This window comes from Numida meleagris, chromosome 11 (assembly GCF_002078875.1).
Source record: "Numida meleagris isolate 19003 breed g44 Domestic line chromosome 11, NumMel1.0, whole genome shotgun sequence".
NCBI lineage: Eukaryota > Metazoa > Chordata > Aves > Galliformes > Numididae > Numida > Numida meleagris.
The window spans coordinates 1,764,091-1,788,085 of record NC_034419.1 but is presented as its reverse complement, the minus strand read 5'-3'; the positions used below and the strand labels follow the sequence as shown (position 1 = coordinate 1,788,085).

At 41.5% G+C, this 23,995-nt stretch overlaps 1 protein-coding gene and 1 long non-coding RNA gene across 2 annotated transcripts in view; both read right to left on the bottom strand.

Moving 5' to 3' along the window:
- LOC110404682 lies at window positions 337-18,516 on the bottom strand. Its single transcript, XR_002442450.1, has 7 exons — window positions 18,234-18,516; window positions 17,873-18,138; window positions 16,813-17,015; window positions 15,522-15,643; window positions 10,255-15,359; window positions 8,383-9,210; window positions 337-8,231 (listed from the first exon to the last, which is right to left on the bottom strand). It is a non-coding gene; the product is annotated as an uncharacterized LOC110404682 (long non-coding RNA).
- MAPKAPK3 (mitogen-activated protein kinase-activated protein kinase 3) overlaps window positions 18,683-23,995 on the bottom strand; it is a 42,782-nt gene continuing 37,469 nt past the window's right edge. The window contains exons 10-11 of the mRNA XM_021409726.1: window positions 21,968-22,048; window positions 18,683-20,492 (exon numbers count right to left, since the gene is read on the bottom strand). Coding sequence (XP_021265401.1) covers window positions 20,334-20,492; window positions 21,968-22,048 — 240 coding nt within the window. The 3' untranslated portion in view covers window positions 18,683-20,333. The remainder of the gene's footprint in view (window positions 20,493-21,967; window positions 22,049-23,995) is intronic.

Sequence of the window (23,995 nt, the reverse complement as noted above, 5' to 3'; positions counted from 1 at the left end):
CACTGCACTGAGAGGGGACTCACGGGCTGCAGTAGATCCTGGTGTTAGAAGCCTGCTTCCTGGAGCAAATGACACCTACAAAAAAAAAGGGTGGCAGGGAGGCAAAACGCGCCTAGAATGACCCAACCATTTTGGAGACTGCGAGTATTCCCTTCTTCTCTTTAGAGGTCACCCAGAAGGGAAAGGGGAAATACCTGAGGCACTGCTACAGCCAGCAGACTAATCGAACCAGCCATGAGAGCACACATGCTTTACTATACCTATCTAACCTAGGTTTGCCTGCTTCCAGGTAACAAAAGCAATATAACAAGAAATAAATAAATAAAATTAAAATTAAAAAAAAAACCCAACAACAAAACCACAACAGTTTGCAGTAATGCAATTGAAGCCAGCTCTTAATGATCAGGGTTAGCACCTTCCTTTAGAGAAGGATTAATACCAGAACAAATACATAAGCTGGGGGACTCGTACCTTGTATTTGTCTATAGCTAAGTCATTAGACTGCGTTGGCCTCCAGTGGATGGAGCACCTGGCTGGAAAGAATCTGGCCCCTCCTGTTCTCTCCACATTAGATAGTGTGAGACTTATTAAATAAGACTAGAAAACTCTAATGTCTGCTACACATTTTGCCTTCATTACCAGTGTATTGATTTGCAGATACGCTCATCCAAATTATTTCATTCAGTCTTAGTTCAATCACTTTAGTTATCTCATTTTCATCTTTGAGTAATTCGATTTCTTATTCTGTTTTCAACAAAATCTATTAGAAGAACTGAAAACATCATGTTTGCTGGATTTTATGATGAGCCTTGGTAGATAACTACAAAAAAGAAATCTCTAAGGTGATTGGCTTTGCTGCTTGTTTAAAATTTATTTTACATACAAAGAAAGAAGTTGTACAAGAGGAATAGTACAACAATCTACATCTTTATAAAAGTCATTTTACATGTTCACATACATTGAAACAAGTCACGTTTAGATGACATTGAGAAACAATGATGAAAATGGAAGAGAGCTCAGTGTAAGAACCCTGTGCTGGTTTAAAATGCATCTAAGAATGTGACAGCAGGCAGTAGTGAATGGGAAAATGCTGTGCATGAAGATGATCACTACTGCTGTTCCTCAGCTTTGCATTTGGGAGCATTCTTATTTAGTATTTTAATTAATAATGCTGGTACCAAAATAGGAGAGCACTCGTGGGAGTTTCTGATGATATAAGGCACACTCAGCACATGCAATGATTTTACATAGGAGTTTTACTCCTGGATGATTTTGTTTAAGTGAATAACCAAAACGGGAGAATGTGTAATAATAACACTCAGCTACTAGTAATAATTTTAAAATGACCATAAATATTAGGCTTAGCTAATGGCAGGTGACAGAGGTAAAAAGCACAGTTCTCTTTACGTCTAGCTCTGAAGCTGATCCCAAGATACCTGTGATACATGGCCACAAAGACAGCAGTGTGATGTAGGGCTCACAGAGGAAGGTCAGAAGGAGGTAGAGGTACTGGTACCGCTGGGTACGTTACCTCCTTCAGAACCCGGGCCGTGTGTTTCTGTGACTAATAATTTCCTGCACTAGTACTGGTTTGAGGGACTACTATAAAAATATTAGGAGCAGAAATCCTGTATTTTACAAGGAGAATACAAAGGTTGGCTTGTTTAGCTTGCCTAAACATAAATTAAGGGAAGAATGATTATTTTAAGCACTTTAGGAGATCAAATGCTCAGACAAGTGAGAGGGAAAGGAGAAAATAATGATCCAGGCCATCAAGAACCAGTGGACAAAAAGTGGTTACAGTAAAATGAAAGCTGGAATAAAATTCTGCCACGGTAATCCATAAAGAGTGTCAGGAGCAACTTACATTTCTGAAACTGAGCCTAATCCATTTGCTAAAGGGGTTTATATTGATGTGATTGCTTCCGATGGAAGTGGCATGGACTCTGACCCAGGAGGTCCCTCTTCCCTACTTCCTTCCAGATTCACCAGGGAGAGGATTTCCTCAGGGCTAGCATGGTATCAGTGCATGTTATCAGGCAGGAGACAATGTGCTACTTCAAATCTGATGACACGTGGCTGGAATTTTAATCATACACTGAGATTTTTAGAAGGCTCTCAAATGCCTTTGGAAACCGAGCCTGCAGCTTTTAAAACAGATTTGAGAGGTTTCTCAGAAGTGAAATATTTTTTAAAATGGACTACTCAGAATCTTACAGTTTTATCATGTATTTGATACTAGTTAGCTGGTAAGTCAAGTGAAAATTCTCTGGCATTTTGTTTCTACCTTAAACAATGGTTAGCGAGGTTACAGCTGACCTCAATAAATCCACTTGCAGTTTTATTCAGACACAGTACTGGTATCCTTCTAATATAAGACACCGAGCTGATAAACATCAGTTCACCTTACAGGCATTTGCATTTGAACCAGGAATTAATATTTCATTTGGCAAACCCTCTGGAGTTCTTCAGATAAGGGCTATATAAAATGTGATCTGTCGTCTCATTAATACATCTTGCAATAGGGTGTAAAAGGTAAGTTATATGCCACTTGTACTTTCCTGCATATCAAGTGATCCTGCTGTGTTTCAGTATCAAGGGACTAACAAGGTCACATGTCCCCAACAGTTTGATTTAATGTTGACTTTTCACGGTAATTGGAAGAAAAATAAATGACGTACATCTTCTGAAATACATTTACGAAAGGAAATTACCCTTGTTAAGCTCTAGCTGTCGTAGAAGTCTGGTCTCAGAGAAGCTGCAGAGAGTAAACAAACCATTTTGCTGCACAGCCCTCAGCAGGCTACGCTAAAAACAAAAACCCAGAGCCACCTGGTCTCGGTAGCTTAGGAACTTCTCTGGTGTTGTGGACTCACAAGCATTCAGCTGATAAAACAATCTCCAGGGAAGATAAAGAAGGCAGTTGATTACCAATGTCATTACAAAGATAACACTACGCTTTTGAGCTTGAAAAACATCATTTCAAAGAGAGGTTTTGGGAAGAAAACAAATGTAATTTCCTACTAGGCATTGTTTATTTTCCTAAGTTCAGAGATTCCTAAGCACTAAGCACATAAAATTGCCTTTCTCTGTTTTTATTGAAACAGAGAAACAAATACACACAGAAAAAAACCCACCTAAATTCCACTCAAATAATAGATTATGGAAGCATAATCAATAGGTGGTTTTGATCTATTTTCCCATCAGAACAATGCACCATGAAAACATCATTGCTTGAAACAGTATTTTTATGTCTTTTCCTTTTGTTCCGCTTGCAGCCTGTTGGTTGATTTGGGGGCTCATCTAGATCCTGTAACTTCACAACAAAAGACACTTTGAGGGGAAAACACTGACATGCACGCCTTCTTATCAACAGCAGAGAAACTCCCAACAAACAGATAAACACCTCATGGAAAAAAGAAAGTACATTTTGGACACACACCATATTAGATACTGTGGTCACTCAAGTAAGACTTGAATGCATAGGAAGATAACTTTAATTAATACCAGTGCTTACAGAACTACTTCTCTTATGCCTCACTATAAATTAGTTTCTCAGTAAAATATTATATATGTGTGTATATACACAAATATTTGTATATGCTTTGGTAATTGCACAACCCCACTGGCATACTTCAGGCATTTGTGCAGTACATAATGCAGTCACAACGTAATCCCTGCAGAAATACCTTACTGATTTTACTCCACCAACAGAAGAGATGCCAACAAACGTACCCAGTGGACTGAAGGCAGCGAACGCTGGAGAGGAGCTCTTTGTAGCACACCCTACACCAGGCTGCACGTTAATAGCCCCAGATGTGGTATTGTCACTCCTTCATGTTAATGGATCCTGGACCTTCCATTCCCCACACTTCTTGTCCCAGCCGCAACCCATTCCTGAAATCGTCCCTCTGCCCTTGGCTGACTATGAGTGGAGACCTATCAGTTCTAGTTGAGTTAATTCTGCATTCACACACCATTCTTCACATTTTCAGCCTTACAGTAAGAGAGACAGAATACAAGGCACTTAATAGTTTTTTCTTGGCTTATGAAACACAGAATTTGGACCATAAGATGCATTAAAAAGTTTTTTCTCTCCTTTCTCATCTACAGAAATGAAATTCTGTTTGCCTCTGTGTAGAAGGAATACAGACAAAGTTAACCATACTTGTATTTTTTCTCCTTCTATGCTACTTAACTGTTAGATAGCTTACACTGTTTTCCAGGAATTACTTGAGAGAAACTGCATTTCATCAGGGACCTCTATTTTAGATTTGTGGAACTGTAATAAAACCAACCAGAAAAAAGGAATTCTGCATACCCTAAAACCTTACTTCTGCCATGAGTCAAAAAGCTCTGAGTTTCAAGAGGAAATTACAGTAGAGGTGAACTCCTTAAGCACAATCCCAATTTTTTAACGGAAAGAAAAGATGAGCAGATACCAGCATCACCAGCAGATTTCAGTGGGTAATAGAATCATTAACTTTTAAGTAAAAATGTTACCTGCTGAAGTTTAAAAAAAAAAAAAGAAAAAAAGTCCAAAAGCCAATTGTAAAGAGTCCACGTAGCGCACAGTGAGTGGCACGAGGGGCGGAGGTTTGCTGCTGGGGCATGACTGAACTCCAAGTGACAGTGCAGGCTAATCAGGAGTCCTTAGGATCCTGGTTCTGAGTCCTTCCCAGCGGGGCCAGGAAAATTGGCAGTTCTGCAGAATCTGAGCTGATCCTAACCACGCGACTGCATCTGCAGAAGTGTCCCCAGCTAAGAGTAATGTTCTCATTAAGCGAAGCTTCTGGAAAGGTTCGTCAGCTGGTAAAGGACTGTGGCTGTGTCCAGCTACAGCATATTTTCCAATGGTTTTCACAGAACGTTGTCGCTGCCACAACGCCTCCCCTTTCTGTGCTGAACCAGCACCTCTAGGACAAGCTTGGGTTTGGTGCGCAGAGCCACCCCGCAGCAGTCCTGGCCACAGCTGCTGCCTGAATGAACGCAGAGGGGATTTATGCAGGCAGGAAAGGGAAAGGAATACAGGTTAGAAACACAAAGATGAGAAGGCAGGGAAGGCAGACCGAAGCCATCCGAACAACAAAATGGGAGGTTAGAAATAGGTTTTTAATCCTGGATCGCAAACCAAACCTCCCCCGAGGCAAATCGCTTAATTCTTCTAATTTCATTTTCCTCGTTGGTGTACAACTTGCCTAATAGAAACTGTGTGAACAACTTACTGCTCCTCAAATTACTTTGAAGCTACAAAGTACTTATTAATAAAGATGAGGCTGAGATATACTGAAGGAGGACGGAAAAGAGCAAGAGAACAGAAATTTAGAAGAATAATTAGAATAAGGTGGAAAAGATTTTCTGATGATTGGAGCTATGGTGCAGCAATAAAAGAAAAGCCAACTATAATAGATTCAGAAAAATGTAACAGCAAAATCCTCCCAGCCAGAAGCGTTTCAAAGAAAGGACGAGAAGAGGTTTGGAGGTAATCTATTTGCTACATGTTGGTCTTTATTATTCACGGTAAAGCAGAACTTCCTAATCCTAATTTATTTTCAAGGAGAGCACATTAACAAGAAGAGACCAGTATCCGGCTGAATCTTTCAGACAATTATTTTTGCTAGTGCTAAACAATCACTGAAACGAGAGCAGAGAAGGAACCATCATCATTTGCTTTTAACCCTGTTGGCAGGGAATATATAGAAAGCTAACACAGACAGGTGCTGGAATGCTATATTTTCATAAAAAAATGTTTCCCTCCACAAATAAAACCAGTCTTCTTATTTTTTTCACCCTACGGTGTTATTCACATATAGAATTATTCAAGATAAGGGTAAAATTATTGGTTGTCTACCTAGCAAAATCAGATGAAAATATCGTGCAAATTTTAAGCAGAACTGTTCCTACACACATTTATTTAAAGAGAATTTAATTCACTTTGAGAGAGAATTAAGCTAAAAGAACAAGGCCTACTGAATTCTCAGTAACAGGGTCTCCAGATGAAGCTATGTGCCTACAGCTACCTTCTTTTGCCTAATCCTGAACACACACTGCTCACTTGATGGGGCCACTTACAGAGCTGTTAATTTAGCTCCTTCCAGGAAGGGACCTCTAGAGATCACCGAGTTCAACCCCCTGCCAAAGCAGTTCCCTACAATAGGTGGCACAGGTCTTGAACATCTCCATAGAAGGAGACTCCACCACCTCTCTGGGCAGCCTTGTTCCAGTGCTCCGTCACCCTGACCGTAAAGAAGTTCTTCCACATGTTTGTATGGAACTTCCTATGTACAAGTTTCAGGCCACCGCAATCTAAAATCCATACTCCTAAATTCCTAAGGAACACAAATTTAAGGCCAAGTGAAAAGGAAAACAGCAAACATTTTTCCTCACAACATCAGAGGGAGATAAAAATCTCAGAGGTTTTGAAAGGAACAGCACTGCCCATATCACAGAAAAAATCACCTAAATTCTATGGAAAACAACCAAAAGATATACTGGCCATTATCCAAGCCTGTGCATCTGTTGGCAACAGAAATTGCACTTCTCAGTCCAGCACAAATGTCTCCAGCACCACACACATGATGTCTCAGAGGTCCTACGATACTTTACACACAGCTGATCACCACAGCGCTGCCTGCAGAACAGAGCTCTGTCTGTCTGCATGCCAGGAAAGAAAAGCCATTCTCATCAGAACCAATGACAGAGGCGTGGCAGATTTGGGTATTTCCAAGTGTGGCATGAGAACTCATTTTAAAATACAATTTTCATCAGTAATTTTACCACCACATCAAGTGAAACATGAGAGCAAAATGAAAAAAAAAAAAAAAGCACACTAAATAAAATAATGAAAAAGTAACTCTGAGCTTGAATACAACTCCACTCCAGAAAGCATCAATGCATTATGCATGAAGGAAAAGCAAGTGACGGACATACAACACAGGACTTTGTCCCTGCAAGTAACAGTGAGTCCCCAGCACTGACAGCGTGCCTGGCAGCACCGTTCCAACAGCTGTGCCAGCACTACTGGTCTCCCTCCACCTCTTAGAAGCATAGGTCTAGACCATTAGCTGGGGAAAACTGTGTGTGTGTATACATGTTTATATACACACACATACATGCACACTCACTCTCTGGTACTGAGTCTGCTGCTCTGAAGGGCCACAGATGACAACTAGGTTTGCCATGTCAATACCATGGTCTCCCTGCCAGCTGCTGCTCTGCACAGCTTTCCACAGACAAGCCCTGTGCTGCTGTCGTGCTCCCAAAGCCTATGTTCCTCTGAACTCTGACTCATTTTGTTTCTGGTACACACCACAGAAATGTATTACAAACAAACACGGCGTTCTGAACAAAAGTCACTGTGGTACCTTTGCAAACAGCCAGCCAGCCAGTTTCAGATTAATTCAAATCCCCTTTCTTGGTCATTTTTTTTTCTCTTTCTTCTAACATCTGAAGATTCTACCTTGTCCTACTTCTGCAGTCTCTTTCTTTTAAGATAGATTTATGGCAGCATTTCAGTTCCATCTACATAGCCATGAAACCTCGGACCCTGCAGCAGAGCATAAGCTCGTTCTAAAAATAAGGTGGCTTCACAAATAAATGAAACCACTTAAGAACCCCCATGGTGAACTATGAGTATATTATACAAAGCACAAAGGGGCCCCGTGGAACACAGCAGCCCTAGAGTATTCTGGGCACATTTTTATCCTTACTAAGCAGATGAAAGATGATTCAGTTTTTGAATCTCTACAGGATGAAAAGAAATTCACCTTGGATTAGGGTAAACACCATGTATGAAAGAAAAAGGCAACAGATTTCTGTATGAAAGCCATTTTTCTCATGAACTTATTTTGATTGTTATGTGGGTTCCTGTCAAATTAATGATTTACAACTGCTTTAAACATTTGCACTATTATTCTACTGGATCGGTAAGAAGAAATTTACAACTTCTGCTGGGCCAAGGAGTCAAAAATGACGCATCAGCATTCACAATCTTTGTGGGTTCTGAACTTAGTTATTAATTTGTTGGGGAGGGGGAGCTTTTGGGGAAGAAGGCTGAGGGAGAGAGGGCACCTCTTGTGGGTAAAGCATGAGAAACTATCAGACCAACTAACATACCGGATAGCACAGACACAACCAGATAATAAAGTGAACATGAAAGTGCAAATCCAAAGGCTTTTCATATCACTTACTTTTAAATGGAACTGGTCTGCAAACTCAGTGTAAAGGTTTGCCTATGGAAAAGGGAAACATATTACTTAGAATATACGTGCATTCTCTGCAGTGCAAAATGCAAGTGCCCCAAACCCACTATTCCTACAGTTATGTCCCATTTACAAGGTAGGTTTAAATGCCATTGTAAAGAGCTCATGATGCAGGTCCTACCTCATTGATGACTTGACCGCAGATGTCAAGGTTGGGCGTGGAGTTCAGACTGTCATCTGATATCAAGAATGGTTCTTTAAGGATGCTGAGCAGTCCCAGGTAGGGCTGATGCAAATGGAAGAAGTTGTTTCTTTCACAAGCAGTAAATTCTCATGGATTCAATTCTCAATATTTTTAACACAAGAAAGATGTTCTTCAACTTTCACATTACAGGGAACTGATTAAATCCTTTGGATGGAAGAATATCTGATGCCACAGCACATAGAGGTCAATTTAAAATGATGGACCATGTTATTTTGGATGCTATCTCCAAGCAAATGGAAGAGAAGAAGGTTACCAGGAGTAGTCAACATGGATTCACCAAGAGGAAATCATGCTCAACCAAACTGGCAGCCTTCTGCGATGCCATCACCAGCTGGGTAGATGGGGAGAGAGCAATGGATGTTGTGTACCTCGACTTCAGCAAAGCTTACGACACTGTCTCTCACAACATCCGTGTAACGAAGCTTACGAAGTGTGGGATAGATGAGTGGACAGTGAGGTGGATGGAGAACTGGCTGACCGGCCGAGCTCAGAGGGTTGCGATCAGCAGCGCAGAGCGCGGTTGGAGGCCTGGACCTAGCAGTGCTCCCCAGGGGTCGGTACTGTAAGTACCCCACCGTCCCAAGAGGGCCCAATCCACACACCTTTGTGTTTCCTCTTGCTCTTACTCTCTGAGTAGTCTTGGGTAATATTTCAGGCTGCTATTACTACAGCTCCTTCAGCTGTATCATTTTTACATCATTACAGTTAGCATTTCCCAGTCGGCTTGGTCAGGAGGAGGAGGGGCTACAAGGAAAAAGGTGGGCTTCACGTTAGTCTTAGCAGCCTAACCACAGCTGATCAGCTCAGGAGTATTATGGTCTGAGATTATCTTGTTTGCAATAGGAAAAAAACCCTGTTTTTTTGGATCACTCAAGTTTTCTGCCTTCTTGTTTCCTCATATTCATTCCAAATTATTCCTCCAAAATTTTATTTTCAATCAGTTAAGAAGGGCAGCCCTTTAATCATTGCTCTGCAGCCCTTCATTGTTTGCTCATCCCTTCCCAGTTCCAGGGAACAACAAAGCGGTGTGCTGAGGAGAATACTTCAGTACTGCCCTGAGAAGAGAGCAAGTGCAGACAGACTTGAAAAGCCTTAATGCAGCAACAGGCTCCTTTGCAGCAATGTGTAGGAACTGCAAAGTAAACAGGGAATCAAAGAGCACTTCCCTCCTATCTCAAAACAGTAAGCTATACCAGCTGCTTCTCTTTGCAAAAGCAGTGAATGAATTTCCATTTCTGATGGTCTTTGGGGCTGTCAGCCACACTCTTGTTCCTTGAAGAAGTAGGTGACACTACTTCGTTGCACAGAGAAATGGGAAGATTGACCTTAGTCTGTCTGCTTGGATATGAATCCTAACTGCTCTGTCTGACATTGGTTTTTAAGCTATATGTTTTGCCTCCTGTACTGACCCAAATACTGCAGTGTTTGTTTTACAAACATGTCAGGGGAAAACTGGTTTTGCCCTTGCCCTACATTTCCCTTTACTTTTCCAGCTGAGCATCTCTAATATTTTTCCCTTTTTCCCCCTTATTATAGAAACTACTTTTTCAAGTAAAATACTTCAGTCATTTGCTGGAATTCAAAAGCTTGTGAGGGGGCTTCATATCCCATTATTGAAAGGGTCAGCATTGAACCAATTTATTTCTATTAAATAAACAATTTACTATTCAAAAACATTTAAAATGTTACTGCTTTGATTAATGTTTATAAGGCTTTAAAAAAATTCAGGCTGACAAAGATAACTTTCACTGCTGGAGTTTACCATTTCCAAAATAAAGAAAAACTCACCTCTTCCGACATTCATTTTCATTCCACTGCTTTTTGCTCCCATCAGGCTATTCCCTCTGCACACCTGCTCTCTATCTCCATTTGTCTGATTAATTATCCTCACTTCTTCTCTACAGGCTTTGACAAGCTCCCCTTGCTTCTCCAGCTTCATCCCTTTTGTTGTTGTTTTCTTTGGCCTTGTGCGGCTTGAATCTCCACCCTAGCAATACTGGCTCTCAAAATGAAACATAACACAGAAACCACCAGTGAACAGTATTACATAAAGTAACAATACATAGCAAAGCATCTTGGCTATAAACCAAGTTTTGGAGAACTTATGAATTAAACAGCTGAAAGTAGGAGCTGGGTGATGGCTTTCTGTGATACGTACTCCCATGGAGAAACAGCCATAATCAAAGAGATCTTTAAGACTGCACTGTACATATTATTTCCCTTTAGATAATACAACTAAATAATCATTGTTTCAGGATCTAATACAAAGGCTGAGCTGTATTCCCTGTATCTGGAAGCACCACAGAGGTGCTTCTCACTTTATTTTTTTCTACATCAGAGTTGCCTGGTGGCGTACGCTATAATTAGTTCTTACTAGAACTTCCACAATTATTATTCCTCTCTTGCCCTGCTGTCAGTTTGCTCAGCCTTGCTGAAAAATCCCGCTGTTAAGCAAAAATGTACCTGTGCTTCATCTGCTGGAGAGGAATGATGGTCCAGCATTGAAAGCGCATCTATGATATCCAGTTGTGTTCTCAGTTTCCTTCTCTGCTCAAAATTCACGTAACCTTTCCAAGTATTTCTGTTCCAGACTCTAAAAGGTCAACAAACCCTTGAGCATCTTTGAAATCAGAGCCCTCTCACTATTCCACCTTCACCTTTTCGTAGGACTGGCAATGCATCTGTTGTTGGCATTTTGGAAACTGCGCAGAGTCCGCTGGGCAGCACGCAGAGGCTGAGCAGTCACAGGTGTTACTCACCTGAGTGAGGTGCACCCTGTGCCCTCTTTGTCAAAGAGCCAGGGAAGGTAGGAAAACACTTATGGGCAATTTTGCACAGAGTCACTCATAAGCAATTGCTTTGTCTTACATTCCCACCAGCAATTGCTTTCTCTCACACACACCTGAACCAACCTGCGCTTACTGGATGCCAATTTGATTCTGTTGCCCTGGGGGTGCTGGCTGTCTTTACAACGGATCTGTCATTTACAAAGAGAATCAAGTCCTATACGCAGGTATGGTGAGATGTGGGTGTCCTGACCAAGACGTGGCCTCACATGTCCCACCTTCAGTTGTGTTTTGTTGTTTTTTTCGTTTCCCAAGCATGCTATTACTGTCTGTGAGTCATTTCATTAATCCGGAGAGAAGGCTAGAAAACAACTGAATAAACACCCTGCTTCACAGCCTTCTGTCTGCACTGTTTACTTCTCTGCTAATGAATGAACATCTAAAAAACAGAATTATCCTAATTGGGGACGTTCAAAGGGACATTATCTCCTCTTTGTCAGTAGCGCTGCCTGGGTCTGCCAGTAATTACGCTACACAGCGAGAAGATAAGCTGAAAATGTTTGCTCTCCATAACAGCCTAAAGATGAGAAAGTCCAGGAAAACAGTGGGAAGGAAAATACAGGCACAACGTCAAAAAGGAGAGCACAGGAGTCTTTAACATGACCACACCTTCCCTATTAAAAATGATTAAAAAAACAACATGAGAAACACCAGGCATCTCTGATGCCAGACACAAGACCCTGTCTCCAGCAGTGCAAGGTCAGGCCTCTTCCTCACACTGTGCCGCAGTTCAGACTCTGAGTTGTGCCGCTCACTCCCTGCATGGGCAGGGCTCTTCATTTATCACACAGAAAGCAGGCAAGTGTCTGAAACGTCCTACTCTCCCTTTATAAATTTTACAGCTGTCAGAGTGATCCTATCTCTGGTGACAAGAATAAAGATAGAAGTCGAAGGACTAAATGAGAAACAAATTACTGTAGCCTCAGTTTTGCCCTCCAGTGCAGGAACTACAGGAATTCAAGGTCTAACTTCTGCCATTCTGGAAGCCTGGGTTTTACTCTGCCTTGCAGCCCAACAGCTGCTAAGTCTGACACTGCTGCAGAAACAGATATGCATGAACTGATGCTCGGCACAGCCCCTGCTTCATCCCTACTCTTTCCAGATACACATTTCTTGCCTCCCATGGAAGCACAGGAAGGTTGTACCTTAGCACTATTATTTGAAACACCTTAAGGTGTTTAATACGTTCCTGTCAACTTTCAAGGACAGAAATATTTCACCATTTCTCCATAAAATAGTAATTAGTGCCTACAGAAAGCATTTTAAATAACATTCAGGTTATTGTGAACAATTTCCAAGTTAAAGTGTGACGCCACGTCTGCACATGAGCTTTCCGTACTCTTCCCTCTTTGTTGTTACATACACTCAGGTTTTGAAATTTAGTCTAACATTTATATTTCTGCACTTCAGCACATAGTAGAACACACTCTTCTCTGATCTCCTTTCAAAGAGAATCCATTAATTTCTATATCAAGGAGGGCTGGTGTTCGATTCCTGAGCTGAACATACAGTCCAGCAGAAAACTGAGTTCACCATTTGGCCGTTCCCTGATGATTTCTCTCCCTGCTCCCATGGCATAATGGGAAGCAGTTTGTAACAACCTCCATCACAGAAGTGATGTATACACAGTTTTGGTAACATATGAGATTTTATCCCTTCCAATTGTCACACATCCTTGTATCCTTCTAGATGAGACCATGTTATCCACACCGTTCAGGATGGACAGAATGAGTGGACACCACTGGTCTATGATGTTGCCACAACACATTGGCCCGTGTCACCTGGGCTGCTCAGGGCTTTGTAAGATGGGAAGCCTGACTCCAAGCCCAGCAGGACACGGACTCCTTCTGTCCTTGGGCAGGACTAGGGCTGCTCCCAGAGAGAGGACAATGTGATGTGATCTGCCAAACAGCTTCTCACAACACTGAACTTTCCCCCAGAGCTGAAGAACAAGCCCTGACGAAAACGTGCAGACAGACAACTAATTCTACATCCTTTTAGCTGTCCTCTCATGCTTCATTTACATGTTTGGAATATCACAGGATATTCTTTGCTTTGGACAAAGCAGTGTCCAGTGGTAGACGGGAAAGAAATGACAGAGACACGAAACCATGCCACATTCATCAGCAGTGAGAACCTTACTTCATTGTGGTGGGAAGAAAACAAAAAGTGAACCTGACAATGAAATTTCTGAGCTTTTGGGAGCTCTGCACCACAGTATCTCCCTACATATGTAAATACACATATTTGATTTGTGCTTCCAAATTGAAAGCATTTGGGCCACAGTACTTGAAATACCTTCACGCGCATTTAACATATCCGTTCAAAGATGCAAGCATATAAAATCAGCTTTGACACGGAAATCATCGACACACAAACAGAAGACTAGTATGTCTTAAAAAAAGTCACTATCTACGATTAATAGAAATTAATAGAAATTTCTTCTTTCATGTATGCACTTGTTAATTCTAATCAAGAAAGCTCAAGGTCTTTGGCTGCCTGGACAGGACCAATTTCCACATTATTACTTAAACATATTCAATAACTCCTAGCTCCCAAGTATCACCTTTATTTTTAATTTTTCATGGAAATAATTTTCTGACATTGAGAACAAAATCTACCCCAGGGGGAAGCACGCCATTTCAGGAACCCTATAAAGAAGAGTTCCAGGCTTTACAAAATGCTTCCATATTACCTTGCATAGTACAGAAAACCACCAACACCTAGGAGTCATATAGAAAGGAAACAACTCTCTGTATTAGACTGAAGTTACGGGAAGAAGGTTTGGGCTGTTGTGTGTGTGACTAGATATGCCACCAAAACAAGCAATATCAACAAACTATTATCTTATTGTTACCGAGGTCCTGTCAGGTGTATAATTGCTACAATTTGAGATGAAGGAATCCTGAAGTGATAGTGCTGGATGCCTAACGACACAGAGGGGTGCAGTTTTGGAGTTAATGATTGCTAACCGGGTAGTTGTTCCAGGATCCTTGAGGAAAAGCTTAGAAACTGTCTGTGTGTGAGAATGACAAGTTAATCGAGAAAAATTTGATAGCTCTACCTAGTGCCAGCCAAGGTTAGGGCTAGATGCAGAGAAGCTATTACGAAACAAGGAGGCAGCCCTGGCTGAGTCACTTTAAATCAGGAAATTCAATTCCTTCCTACTCCTCAGATTTTAAATATCTTATAGCAAAATGCTCTATAGGACTTTTTTTTTTTTAATGTTTAGAGAAGAACCTGAAATACTGCAGTCAAGTCTCTCTAAAGGAAGTACCCATTCCTTCAAAGCAGTGTAAAATATATCCAACGAATTAAGAATAAAAAATCAAGGGATTTAAAAGAAAGATAACTAGTCCATCCCATTTTACTCTTTGTGGTTAAATGAAGTATTCCACACAAAGATGCAAAAGTCAAGAGGAAGAAATGGAAGAATTTAAATGGCTGCTTCTCAGCAAGCTAATGTATGGCCAACACCAAGATATTCAGGAATAACAGTTCTGTGACCCAGGACACTAAAATGATACGTAGCAGAGTTGATTGAAAAAAGTTTAAATCCCATGGGAAATGGGAACAGAATTTCCTATGAAACTGAAATGTTTATTCTGAATAAAGCTGAGGTTAAAGCATCCTGGGCAGCAGCTGAAAGGGCCGATGGCACTACTTACAGCCTCACATCCATCACAGCACCGTGATGGGGGAAACACAGCAACCTCTGAAGAACTCTCAGCAAGGGGAGCATGGCAGAGATGCGTGCCACACCATCAAGGAGGGAACTTCAATCCCCCTGAAAGAAGACCAGCATCCTTTAGGGTCACCTCTCAACGAGGCACCCAAAAATATTAGTGTAGCCACAGCCCATTCTCATTTCTTTTACCGTCACAGAGAGTGATATTTTTCCTACTATTATCCATCGCTTGGGACTTTGCTCCTTGCCATTTTACACACAATGGAGATCCTTATCTCCTGCCAGGTAGTGGGATCCCTTGAAAATCTTCCAATACTTTACAGTACTACAAAAAGTTCAGAAGAAAACAGGTGGTAGAACTGTAGTTGAGACAAAAAAAAAAAAAAAGATGAAAAGCACTGCATCATGTCAGCCTTGAGACAACTATTTAGATTTTTTACTCAAGACCAAAGTCAAACATACAGTGATGAACTGAAAGATAGAAAGATAAAATCTCTAAAAGCAAAAAGAAGAAAGCTTACCTCACCTTGACAAGATTTCTGCAAGCAGAAAGGATGCTCATTCATGCAACTTTGGGAGAGCAGAACTTAATCTGCAAAGCATATTTCAAATCTGAAGCATATTTCTTCAGTTATCAGTTGCTCTAAAAAAAGAGGCATTTATTTGGTATAGTAAAAGGATTTGCCCCAAAGTCTCATTTATAAACATCAAGCTGAATCTTGCTTTGGACTATCTCAGAAAAAAATTGAGTCTTTATTGTATATCTATCTTTAGGGAAACATAATTATTTCTGAAGTCAGTAATTGCTCTGGGTTGGAGCAACTGCTAGTATCCTAATCAGAATCTCCTTGATCATTACTCAAGCAGTAGCGCTTTTATTTTAAAAACCTTAGTCCTCCTCCCCCACCAGTATTTCTCTTCTAACACATTCTATTCTAATTTTAGTCTTTTGAGAAGTTTCTTCTCCAGATCAACCCACTCTTTTTCACATTTAAATAATTTTCAGTTTTTTTAAAGAGCTCAGCTTTAGCAGGTGCTTCAGTAGCTAAGCAATAAGAAATGTCTCTTGAGAATATCTTCCATGTTTCCCAGACAGATTAGCCTGGAAGTTTCAAGAGAACAATATTAGGCAACATATCCATGCCATTTCATAGCGAAACCACAACAGAATTCCTAAGATGAAAAAAGCAAGAAGAAACATCCCCCAAAAGAAACACGCTCCCTATAAACTGAAGGTGTGATAAGAAACAGTTTTAGCTGTAACTGTACCAGTAATTATCCCAAATGCAGTAAAATTCAAGAGTTTTGAAGCTTAAAATCAAAGAAAATTATGAAAATCTTTTTTTTTAATTATTCAGCTTCAGTGCAATCCCAGGATCAAGAACACTAAAGGACTTGCAATCATGGACCAAATAAGTACATTCCAGTGTCTAACAGTGGAAGAATACAGTATGCTGCCAAAGCAGCAGAGATTTTACTAGTAATTTGGGGCCTGCAGGCTTACACAGCTAAAATACATTTATTATCAGATTCAGAAGTTGAACTGAAGCATGGTCAAGACTCCCATTTGCTGCCTTCAGGAATAACCCCTCTTCAGACAAAACATAGTCTGCCCCTTCACGTCACTTCCAGCTATTTAAAAGGCTTTTTTTTTTTTCTTTAGACTCTAAGAAGCTAAAAACTCTGCAGCACACTTCAGCAATTGCTTCTCTGCAGTCTCCAGCAATACGGAGAAACCTACTGACAGTGACGCCTCTGTGCCTTTATGCAGTAAGAGCAGACCTTTGAGATCTTGGCATCTGGCAGACTCACCAGGCAGGAAATTTTGAAATAATGTTAGCGCCAGGGCTTCCTTACAGATTTATCAATATGGGTATTCATCTGCAGTCACGGGGTTATCCTTGCTGAGCTTCCACATTTCCCCAGAGTGCAGAAACATCCTCCTCCTCCAGTGGTAAAACAGGCTCTAACCAAAAAGTTGCATCTATCCTGCTATGTCAGTATAAAGGTAGCACCTGCAGCAAAAAAATCAGTTGCAATATAATACAACAGCAGACATTTCCCATCTTACTCTTCAGTGTGACTTATAATTCCTTTTTCTACTGCCTTTACCCCATTAAATTCATCTAACCAGCCAGACCAAAATAATTCCTATTTTAAAGCTGTATGTAATACTCACAAGATTTTTCGTACCCACTGCAAAGATTTCAGGGAAATGTTTCTTCAGCGAATGTTATTAGCTGGGATTGCTCCAGCCTCAATTTTCTAGATATGAGAAGTGTTTAAGTATGCACTTAAAGTAAACTCACTCGTCAGCCTGCAAGAACTTTTAAGAGTATTCTTTTCTTTGAGGTTTAGAGTACGCACTCTCTGCCTCCCAAGCTCGTTTCCTCTTTTTCTTTCTCAGTGAGGGTGAAGGAGCTGCGATGCGGGGTCTGCTCTCTGCTCAGTACGGTGAACTTCCCAGAGCTGGCTTCATCCTCAGGCTGAGCGTGCAAACACCTCAGAGCAGCTGGGCACAGGTCAGCAGCCCTCCCCTTCCTTTCACAGAGGTCTAAAGCTTTACTGCCTACCTATGGCTACATTCGAATACGTAAAAGCTTCCGTTCCATCCTCCTCACCAAATCTCCCTTGTTCTCAAAAGCGCCTTTGTCTAAACGCAGACCAAAGCCTGAACTGAAAAGAGGACGGGAAATTAGATCAAATTGAGTCTGCGGCACTCTCATTATTCCTCATGTCAGACAAGTCAGAAGCGGTTACATAATTGGGCCTCCAGACTCTAGGCACTGAAGTGTTAAGAGAGAAAAGCAATCCCAGGACTACATTCTGGGCTCGAGCAAATAGAAAACATAAAAGTAGGCCAAGAGCTTACCACTAATGTTAGTTTATAACTGCACCGCATCAAAAAAGGTCCATCATATGGCACGTGTGGCCAAAGAGGTCAGAGAGCGTGCAGTGCAAGAAGTGGAAGAGGGAACGATTTCATCTGTGCTCTCGTATGCAGTTGCTCGTGCATGAGGGAACGTGCAGGAGAAGAGCACGGTGCGGAGAAATGCAGGAGACGGCGGCAGCCCATGGGCAACTGCTATGAAAAGGAATGGGGGTGGGGAGCCGTGCGCGGCCCTTTTTCAGCTTCTGCTGTGAAAAAAAAAATAAATAGACCTTTTAATCTGTTTTCCTGGAGGCCTTCTCTATTGACCATTCATTTCTGCTCTCCCTTCCCAGCTCTTTACCTCCTCTATATGGCTGATGAATATGCAAATGCACAATCGGTTTGATAATAGCCCGTCCTTTCTAAAACCAGGCCATAAATTCAGCCCCCACGCAGGAGGCTCTAAAGACTGTTATACTGTGTGGCCGAGGGTAGAGACCCAACCACCACCTCGAGCACACCAGGGCGCTTTGTAGCGTGTGCGAATGCAGCCAGAAGGGCTTTGGCAAGAGAGCAGACATCACACAGGGCCCGAAACGCCCCGGTGTTCGCGGCTGGGCGTGAGGGTGGAGCTGTGAGGGGGAGCCCGCGCTGCCGGGCAGGCCGGGGCTGGGGGGAGCCCGGCGCCGCCGCGGGCAGCAGGGGGCGCCGCGGAGCCGGAGCCCGCCCCTGCGTGAAGGCGGGTAAACACAAACCAGGCACAGCAATGGGAACTGCAACTTCAACAGAAACAGGGATGACAAGAGAAAGGAATGTTGGAACGTGGTTTATTAAAATCAAGTTTATAAAACCCTAGTTCACATAGAAGAATGGAGGCCTCATCCAATGCTGTAAGACGGGAACAGGACTCTCCAGAAAAGCCTCGAGCAGATCTTTGTTGGAGGTAACAAGATCCACGCTGCAGTCACGTCTGAATTTCAGACCCTCCCTGGAGCCTTGTTTTCCCTTCTCTTTTAACCTTCTTAGGCTATTAACACAACAGCACTGTGTACGCCTGCCACAAAGCAGTTTTTGCCTGCATCACTGGAAGCATATAATTTTCATTCTAGACTCTGATAATACTTTTACAAACATTTGCTTTACCTCAACTAAAAAAACCCTACATCATATAGCAAGAGAAAATATTTTGATCGTGAAGTAAAACAAATTAGCAAACCAAGGCGAGCATACAATAGAACAAGAATTAGAACAGTTAAAAAAAAAAAAAGAGTGCATATCCTTACAGGTAGTTTCCCATAGGTGATGGAAATCTTTGGATCTGGAAACACTGTCAAGACATCACAAATAAAGCAGCAACCTCTCCCTCTTTGCTCCCAAGAAACAAACCAATCCCAACACCCCAAAACTGGATATGATCAGCACATCTCAGGCACAGGATCTGGAGGTAATTGCTAGAAGGGATGCTGGCAGGCACTGGAGTCTACTCACAGAAGGTGCAGTTGCCATTTCTTCGTGAATTTCAGAAGTCTCTCTTCTAGACCAGTCTCTCATACGCAGCTGTATGTCCAGTTGCACACCCTGGACACTGTGGATCCAAGAGGAACCACAACATTCTCTGCAGTATGCTTGCGACTAATTAAATCCTAATTAAAACTCTTGGCATGAAGTAGTGTTTAAATTAAAAACATCACAAGAGAGGGATCTGACAGTGGTATAGATGCAACATAATGGTTACATTTATAAAATGAACGTGTAATTAAAGGAGAAACCACAACAAACCCAAATCATTATGTAAGACTACATGAAGACTTTGTGAAAATGGAAATGTATGGATGTTTTTTTTCTACCACAGGAATAACTGTTCACTGCTTAGATGATATTCTGGAGCTATAGGAGATATGTTTGGAAACACTGACTATTCTTACCTATTCTAGCATGAAATGCTGTCCACATACATCCAAAGTAGAACCGCACCTGTGCTACTCACACAAAAAGCAGTGGCATTTTTCTCCTTCTTCGGTACTCACATTTGAACTCCTACAACACTCCAAGCAGAACGCTTGGCATTTTTTCTATTCCCGAGTTTTAAAATGGCATCAGAAGTTACACTCATAGATGGCTATTAAAGCCTCAGCACATTAATGTGCTGAGACTGTCTCCTGTTCTCTCCACTCATCCAACAAGTTAAAGCCAAAACAAAACCTTGTAATATTTCTGGCATTGTTATACCTTCCCTAGCAATATGCAAACAGAATCATATCATATAAAGTAGCCTTTATAAGCAAAGCCCTGATTCAGGATAAAAAAAACGTTATCTTTCCCCCAGCTCCCTCTTTGCAGGACAGATTCTTCGCAGTCTCTGTGAGTTTGTGGTACTCAGCCAACTAAGCTGATCGTACTCATTTTACATAGTTCCTTTTAACACATTTACCCTCCACCCACAGGTCCTTGGCTTCTCTTCTCATTGGTTATTGCACCCTGGGGCTGCAGAAGAGGTGCCGGCCTGTTTCTGCTTCTTGCGGCGTTTGTTCAGGAGGCGGTTGTTGGATGTTTTCAAGTCTTTAATTTTCACCTGATCATAGTCCACCCTCATGGTAGCCAAAGCACTGGTCATCTCCTCCTGGAAACCAAGAAATTAAATCTCTTGAACACCCCGAGGCAGAGAGAGCACAGCCACCCTATGCTATTGCTAGGTAATGAATGTACAGAAAGAACTCTCTGTTATGCTACAGCCAGGGATAACCGAGCCCTTTCTGCTGCACTGGGCTATGACTAAAGGCTTCGTTCTACTCATGGACTCATTCAGGAGGAACTATTCAGTGTTTCACATGTGGGTACACAGGACCATGCTTTGCTAGCCTGATTTCCATCACATCCCTATGCCCAGCGTTACTTACTGCCTGGCTCAAGGCCTTCAGCAGCTGCTAAATCCGGGCTTCTTATAACAGAGCCAGTGTGCTGCTCTCCTTGCTCCGTTACCAAAGTAGGTTAGCAGGAACCAGAATAAAGAGTCCACACAAAGTTATTTAAAAGTATGCACTTCAAATTCACGTGCCTTAGTTTGAATTAGCATTTAAGTGATGGCAAATCTTAAACTTTTTAATAAAACCAATTTTTGCTCACACCCTAAGTCAATGAACGTCTATGCAAAGGAAAAAAGATTAAATATTATAGGAATGATAGTGACCTCTGGGACCTATACAAAGCACAAACATAAGTTCTCAGGGAAGTGAAGAAGCCTAAGAGAAAGCTTCTGTTGGATCCCTTTGACTTGGGAGATGCGTGTTGTCCAGATCCTGGGAAATTTTGTCATACTGTAGTTTAACAGCTGAGACTACGCACTGGTAATTTACATAAAACAAGCAATCAGTAGAATGCCTTAAAGGAACAATGCAATTATCAAAATGCCAAGCCTTAAGAGTGCAGAAAGTTCAGAATTAATTGTAAAAATATGCCAACCTGATAAAGGCCAGCAGGAAAGAGTTAAGGCTTGCAAACAACTTTTAGTCTGCCCTATTGCTGCACTTTGCAGGAAGCATTCAACTGCCATCAGTACAAACAGTAGGTGAGGCACCTGGCTAGATTAAGAGAAAGACAGATACATTTTTTTCTTTTTTTTTTTCCTCCTCCTAACTAAAACTGTCACAACAAGAGAAGGCTAAGGTTATTTAATGTTGTTTTACAACACAAGAACAGAGTAGAAAAATAGAATCCAGCCTAAGCCCGCCTCCCACCCTGTCCCCCTCCATTTTCATCATATCCTTCACTTCACCATAATGAACTCCAAACTGTCCCTTCTCCTCTGCGCTACATACAGCAGCTCAGCGGGTAGCATCATTAAAACCTTTGATCATAAGCATTTTCTCTGTTGATATTTTGCACAGCTGTAAGGCTGTCAGACGAAGCTCAGATAGCATTCTTCTTTTTTAAACAGTTATCATATATACTACTGTTCTAACTAGGGCTGCTTTTAAGGTTCCATTGCTTAGCATGGTTGTATCAAAATAACCGTAACCTCCAAGGAAATAAGCATCCTCAGAGAAAAGAGCCCATATAATCTCTTATGTGAATGACATCAGGAAATAACTGACTCACTTTAACTTCATCCCAGTGGTCCTTATCCTCTTGTAGGACCCGTGCGGTATGGAGAGGAGTTGGTGGCACTGCCATTGATCTCTGAGAAAAGCAAAAAACAACCAAAAAATGAGTTCTGCAAACTCAACTTCAGGAAGTGACTGCTCTTTATGTGTATGGAGGACATAAAACTTTATCTAACATCCTTCAGTGCCCCCATTATTCATGCTTCCCATCACTCCACAAGCCAATACATAAAAGCTAGCCAGTGTGAGGTAGTCTCCATACAACAGTATCATTAAAGAACAAGGGGAGAGAGAAATCAATGCTGAGTTTCTTTCACTCTGCTCTCTTCCAGTTCAGCCAATAATCCTGGGTTGGATAAATTGTTATGAACATTTTCCATTTTTAACAACTGTCATTTCACTGTTCATTAATTGTTTGGAAGTGCTTAATTTGACCTTTATCTTCTAGGCTTTGTAGCAGGAGATTTTTTGTCTTGAAGATACCTTCACAGAGATTACCAGTTCATCAGATCATAAATGTGCCCAAAAGAAGAAGCTGTACTATTTTTCAGAGTAAATACTGATTCATTATTCTGGCACAGCAGAGAAGAAAATGAGTGCATTGCTTGCAATGCTCTTCCATATAAAATTGAGATCTATGTTCACCTGACATGGTAGATTGGTAGATATTTTAAATTAGAATAAGGTACAATTTCTAAAGCACAGTTTCCTAGCTAAATTCAGCAAGAAATATTTCTTGCCAGACCATAAACCAAACCATAATTTCATTCTGATTTTCTGTCTTCCACATGTTTTTCCATCCAAACTTGCTGTCTATTGCTGTGGCATCCTATGCTACAGGTAGCTGCACGTCAGCAAAGTCTGAGGAAATCTCTGTATTTTCATTGCAAAATGAGCGTTACATTGGAAGCAGTGCTTATACTCTACCAGCCAACAGCTTCCCTGTACTGAGTTCTGCAACAGTTACAGAAGGGGAAGCAGAACTCAGGACACCTGCCTCCCCTGGAAAAGGACCCCAGCTGGCAAGGGTATGGTTTTATCAAGCACAGGTGGGCAGAGGGAAATGGAAAAGGAGCAGATCAGCTTTTGTGGTGTCCCTGAACAGGTGCTGAAGGCACCCTCCTACCTGCTGTCAACTGCTTCTCACCTACAGGCTAACTACAAGATTATATCCTCCATCTAAGCTGTCATTTTTTTGCATAAGCCACAGTAATATCCACAATAAAGGCCAAGTATTTTGCACAGGTTGCAATAATAATAAAAATTTTAAAAAGAGGAGGAACACAGACTTTACTGCTGCTTGTGAGAAGCATCTCCCTACACACGTTCCTACGTAGGGATTTAGGAACAGTAAAGAAAGAACACAGACATTAGTTGTGTTGGTCTTTCCCTCTCTGCTCCTCTGCTGCATGGGAAAAACAGGTTCAATGGAAAAAATGTGAATCTGCTGCTCCTTGAGTATTCTTCCAGGAACAGCTCTTTGGTGCAGCAGTCTATAACTCTGTCTCTGATCTCCTCCTCATTAATTGGTTACATGAACATTTCAAGTAACATGTGTTGCTGTAGGTGGTAGCTTCCTTAGCTATTAGGCACTCGTTCTGTGAAATTCATCGCCTGCTGACTTGTGGAACACCTCCTTTTCTTCAGTCTTCAAACACTTAAGCTGGAGGTATTTATTCTCAACAGTGATTACACTTTTATTGGGCTAAAAAAACCACATAAGAAGATTGCCTAGGTTCTGTTCCAGTTTTACAGACTCTTTGTAACCTCAATTTCTCAGCTCCCGCAACCCTAAATGAAGACATCTAACTGCTTCATCAGGATGTTATGCAGCTACATTACCATATGATTCTAAGCGCTCTGAGATATTCAAACAGGCATTACAGAAATGCTGACTGTAAGTCACGACTTTTTTTTCTGCCCCTCCCTCCTGAGAAACAGCAAAGATAGAGAAAGGACCATAGGAGAAAAGAGCTTTCTACAGTACAAGCCGCTTTGCTCCTGGCTGATGACTTTTTGGGCA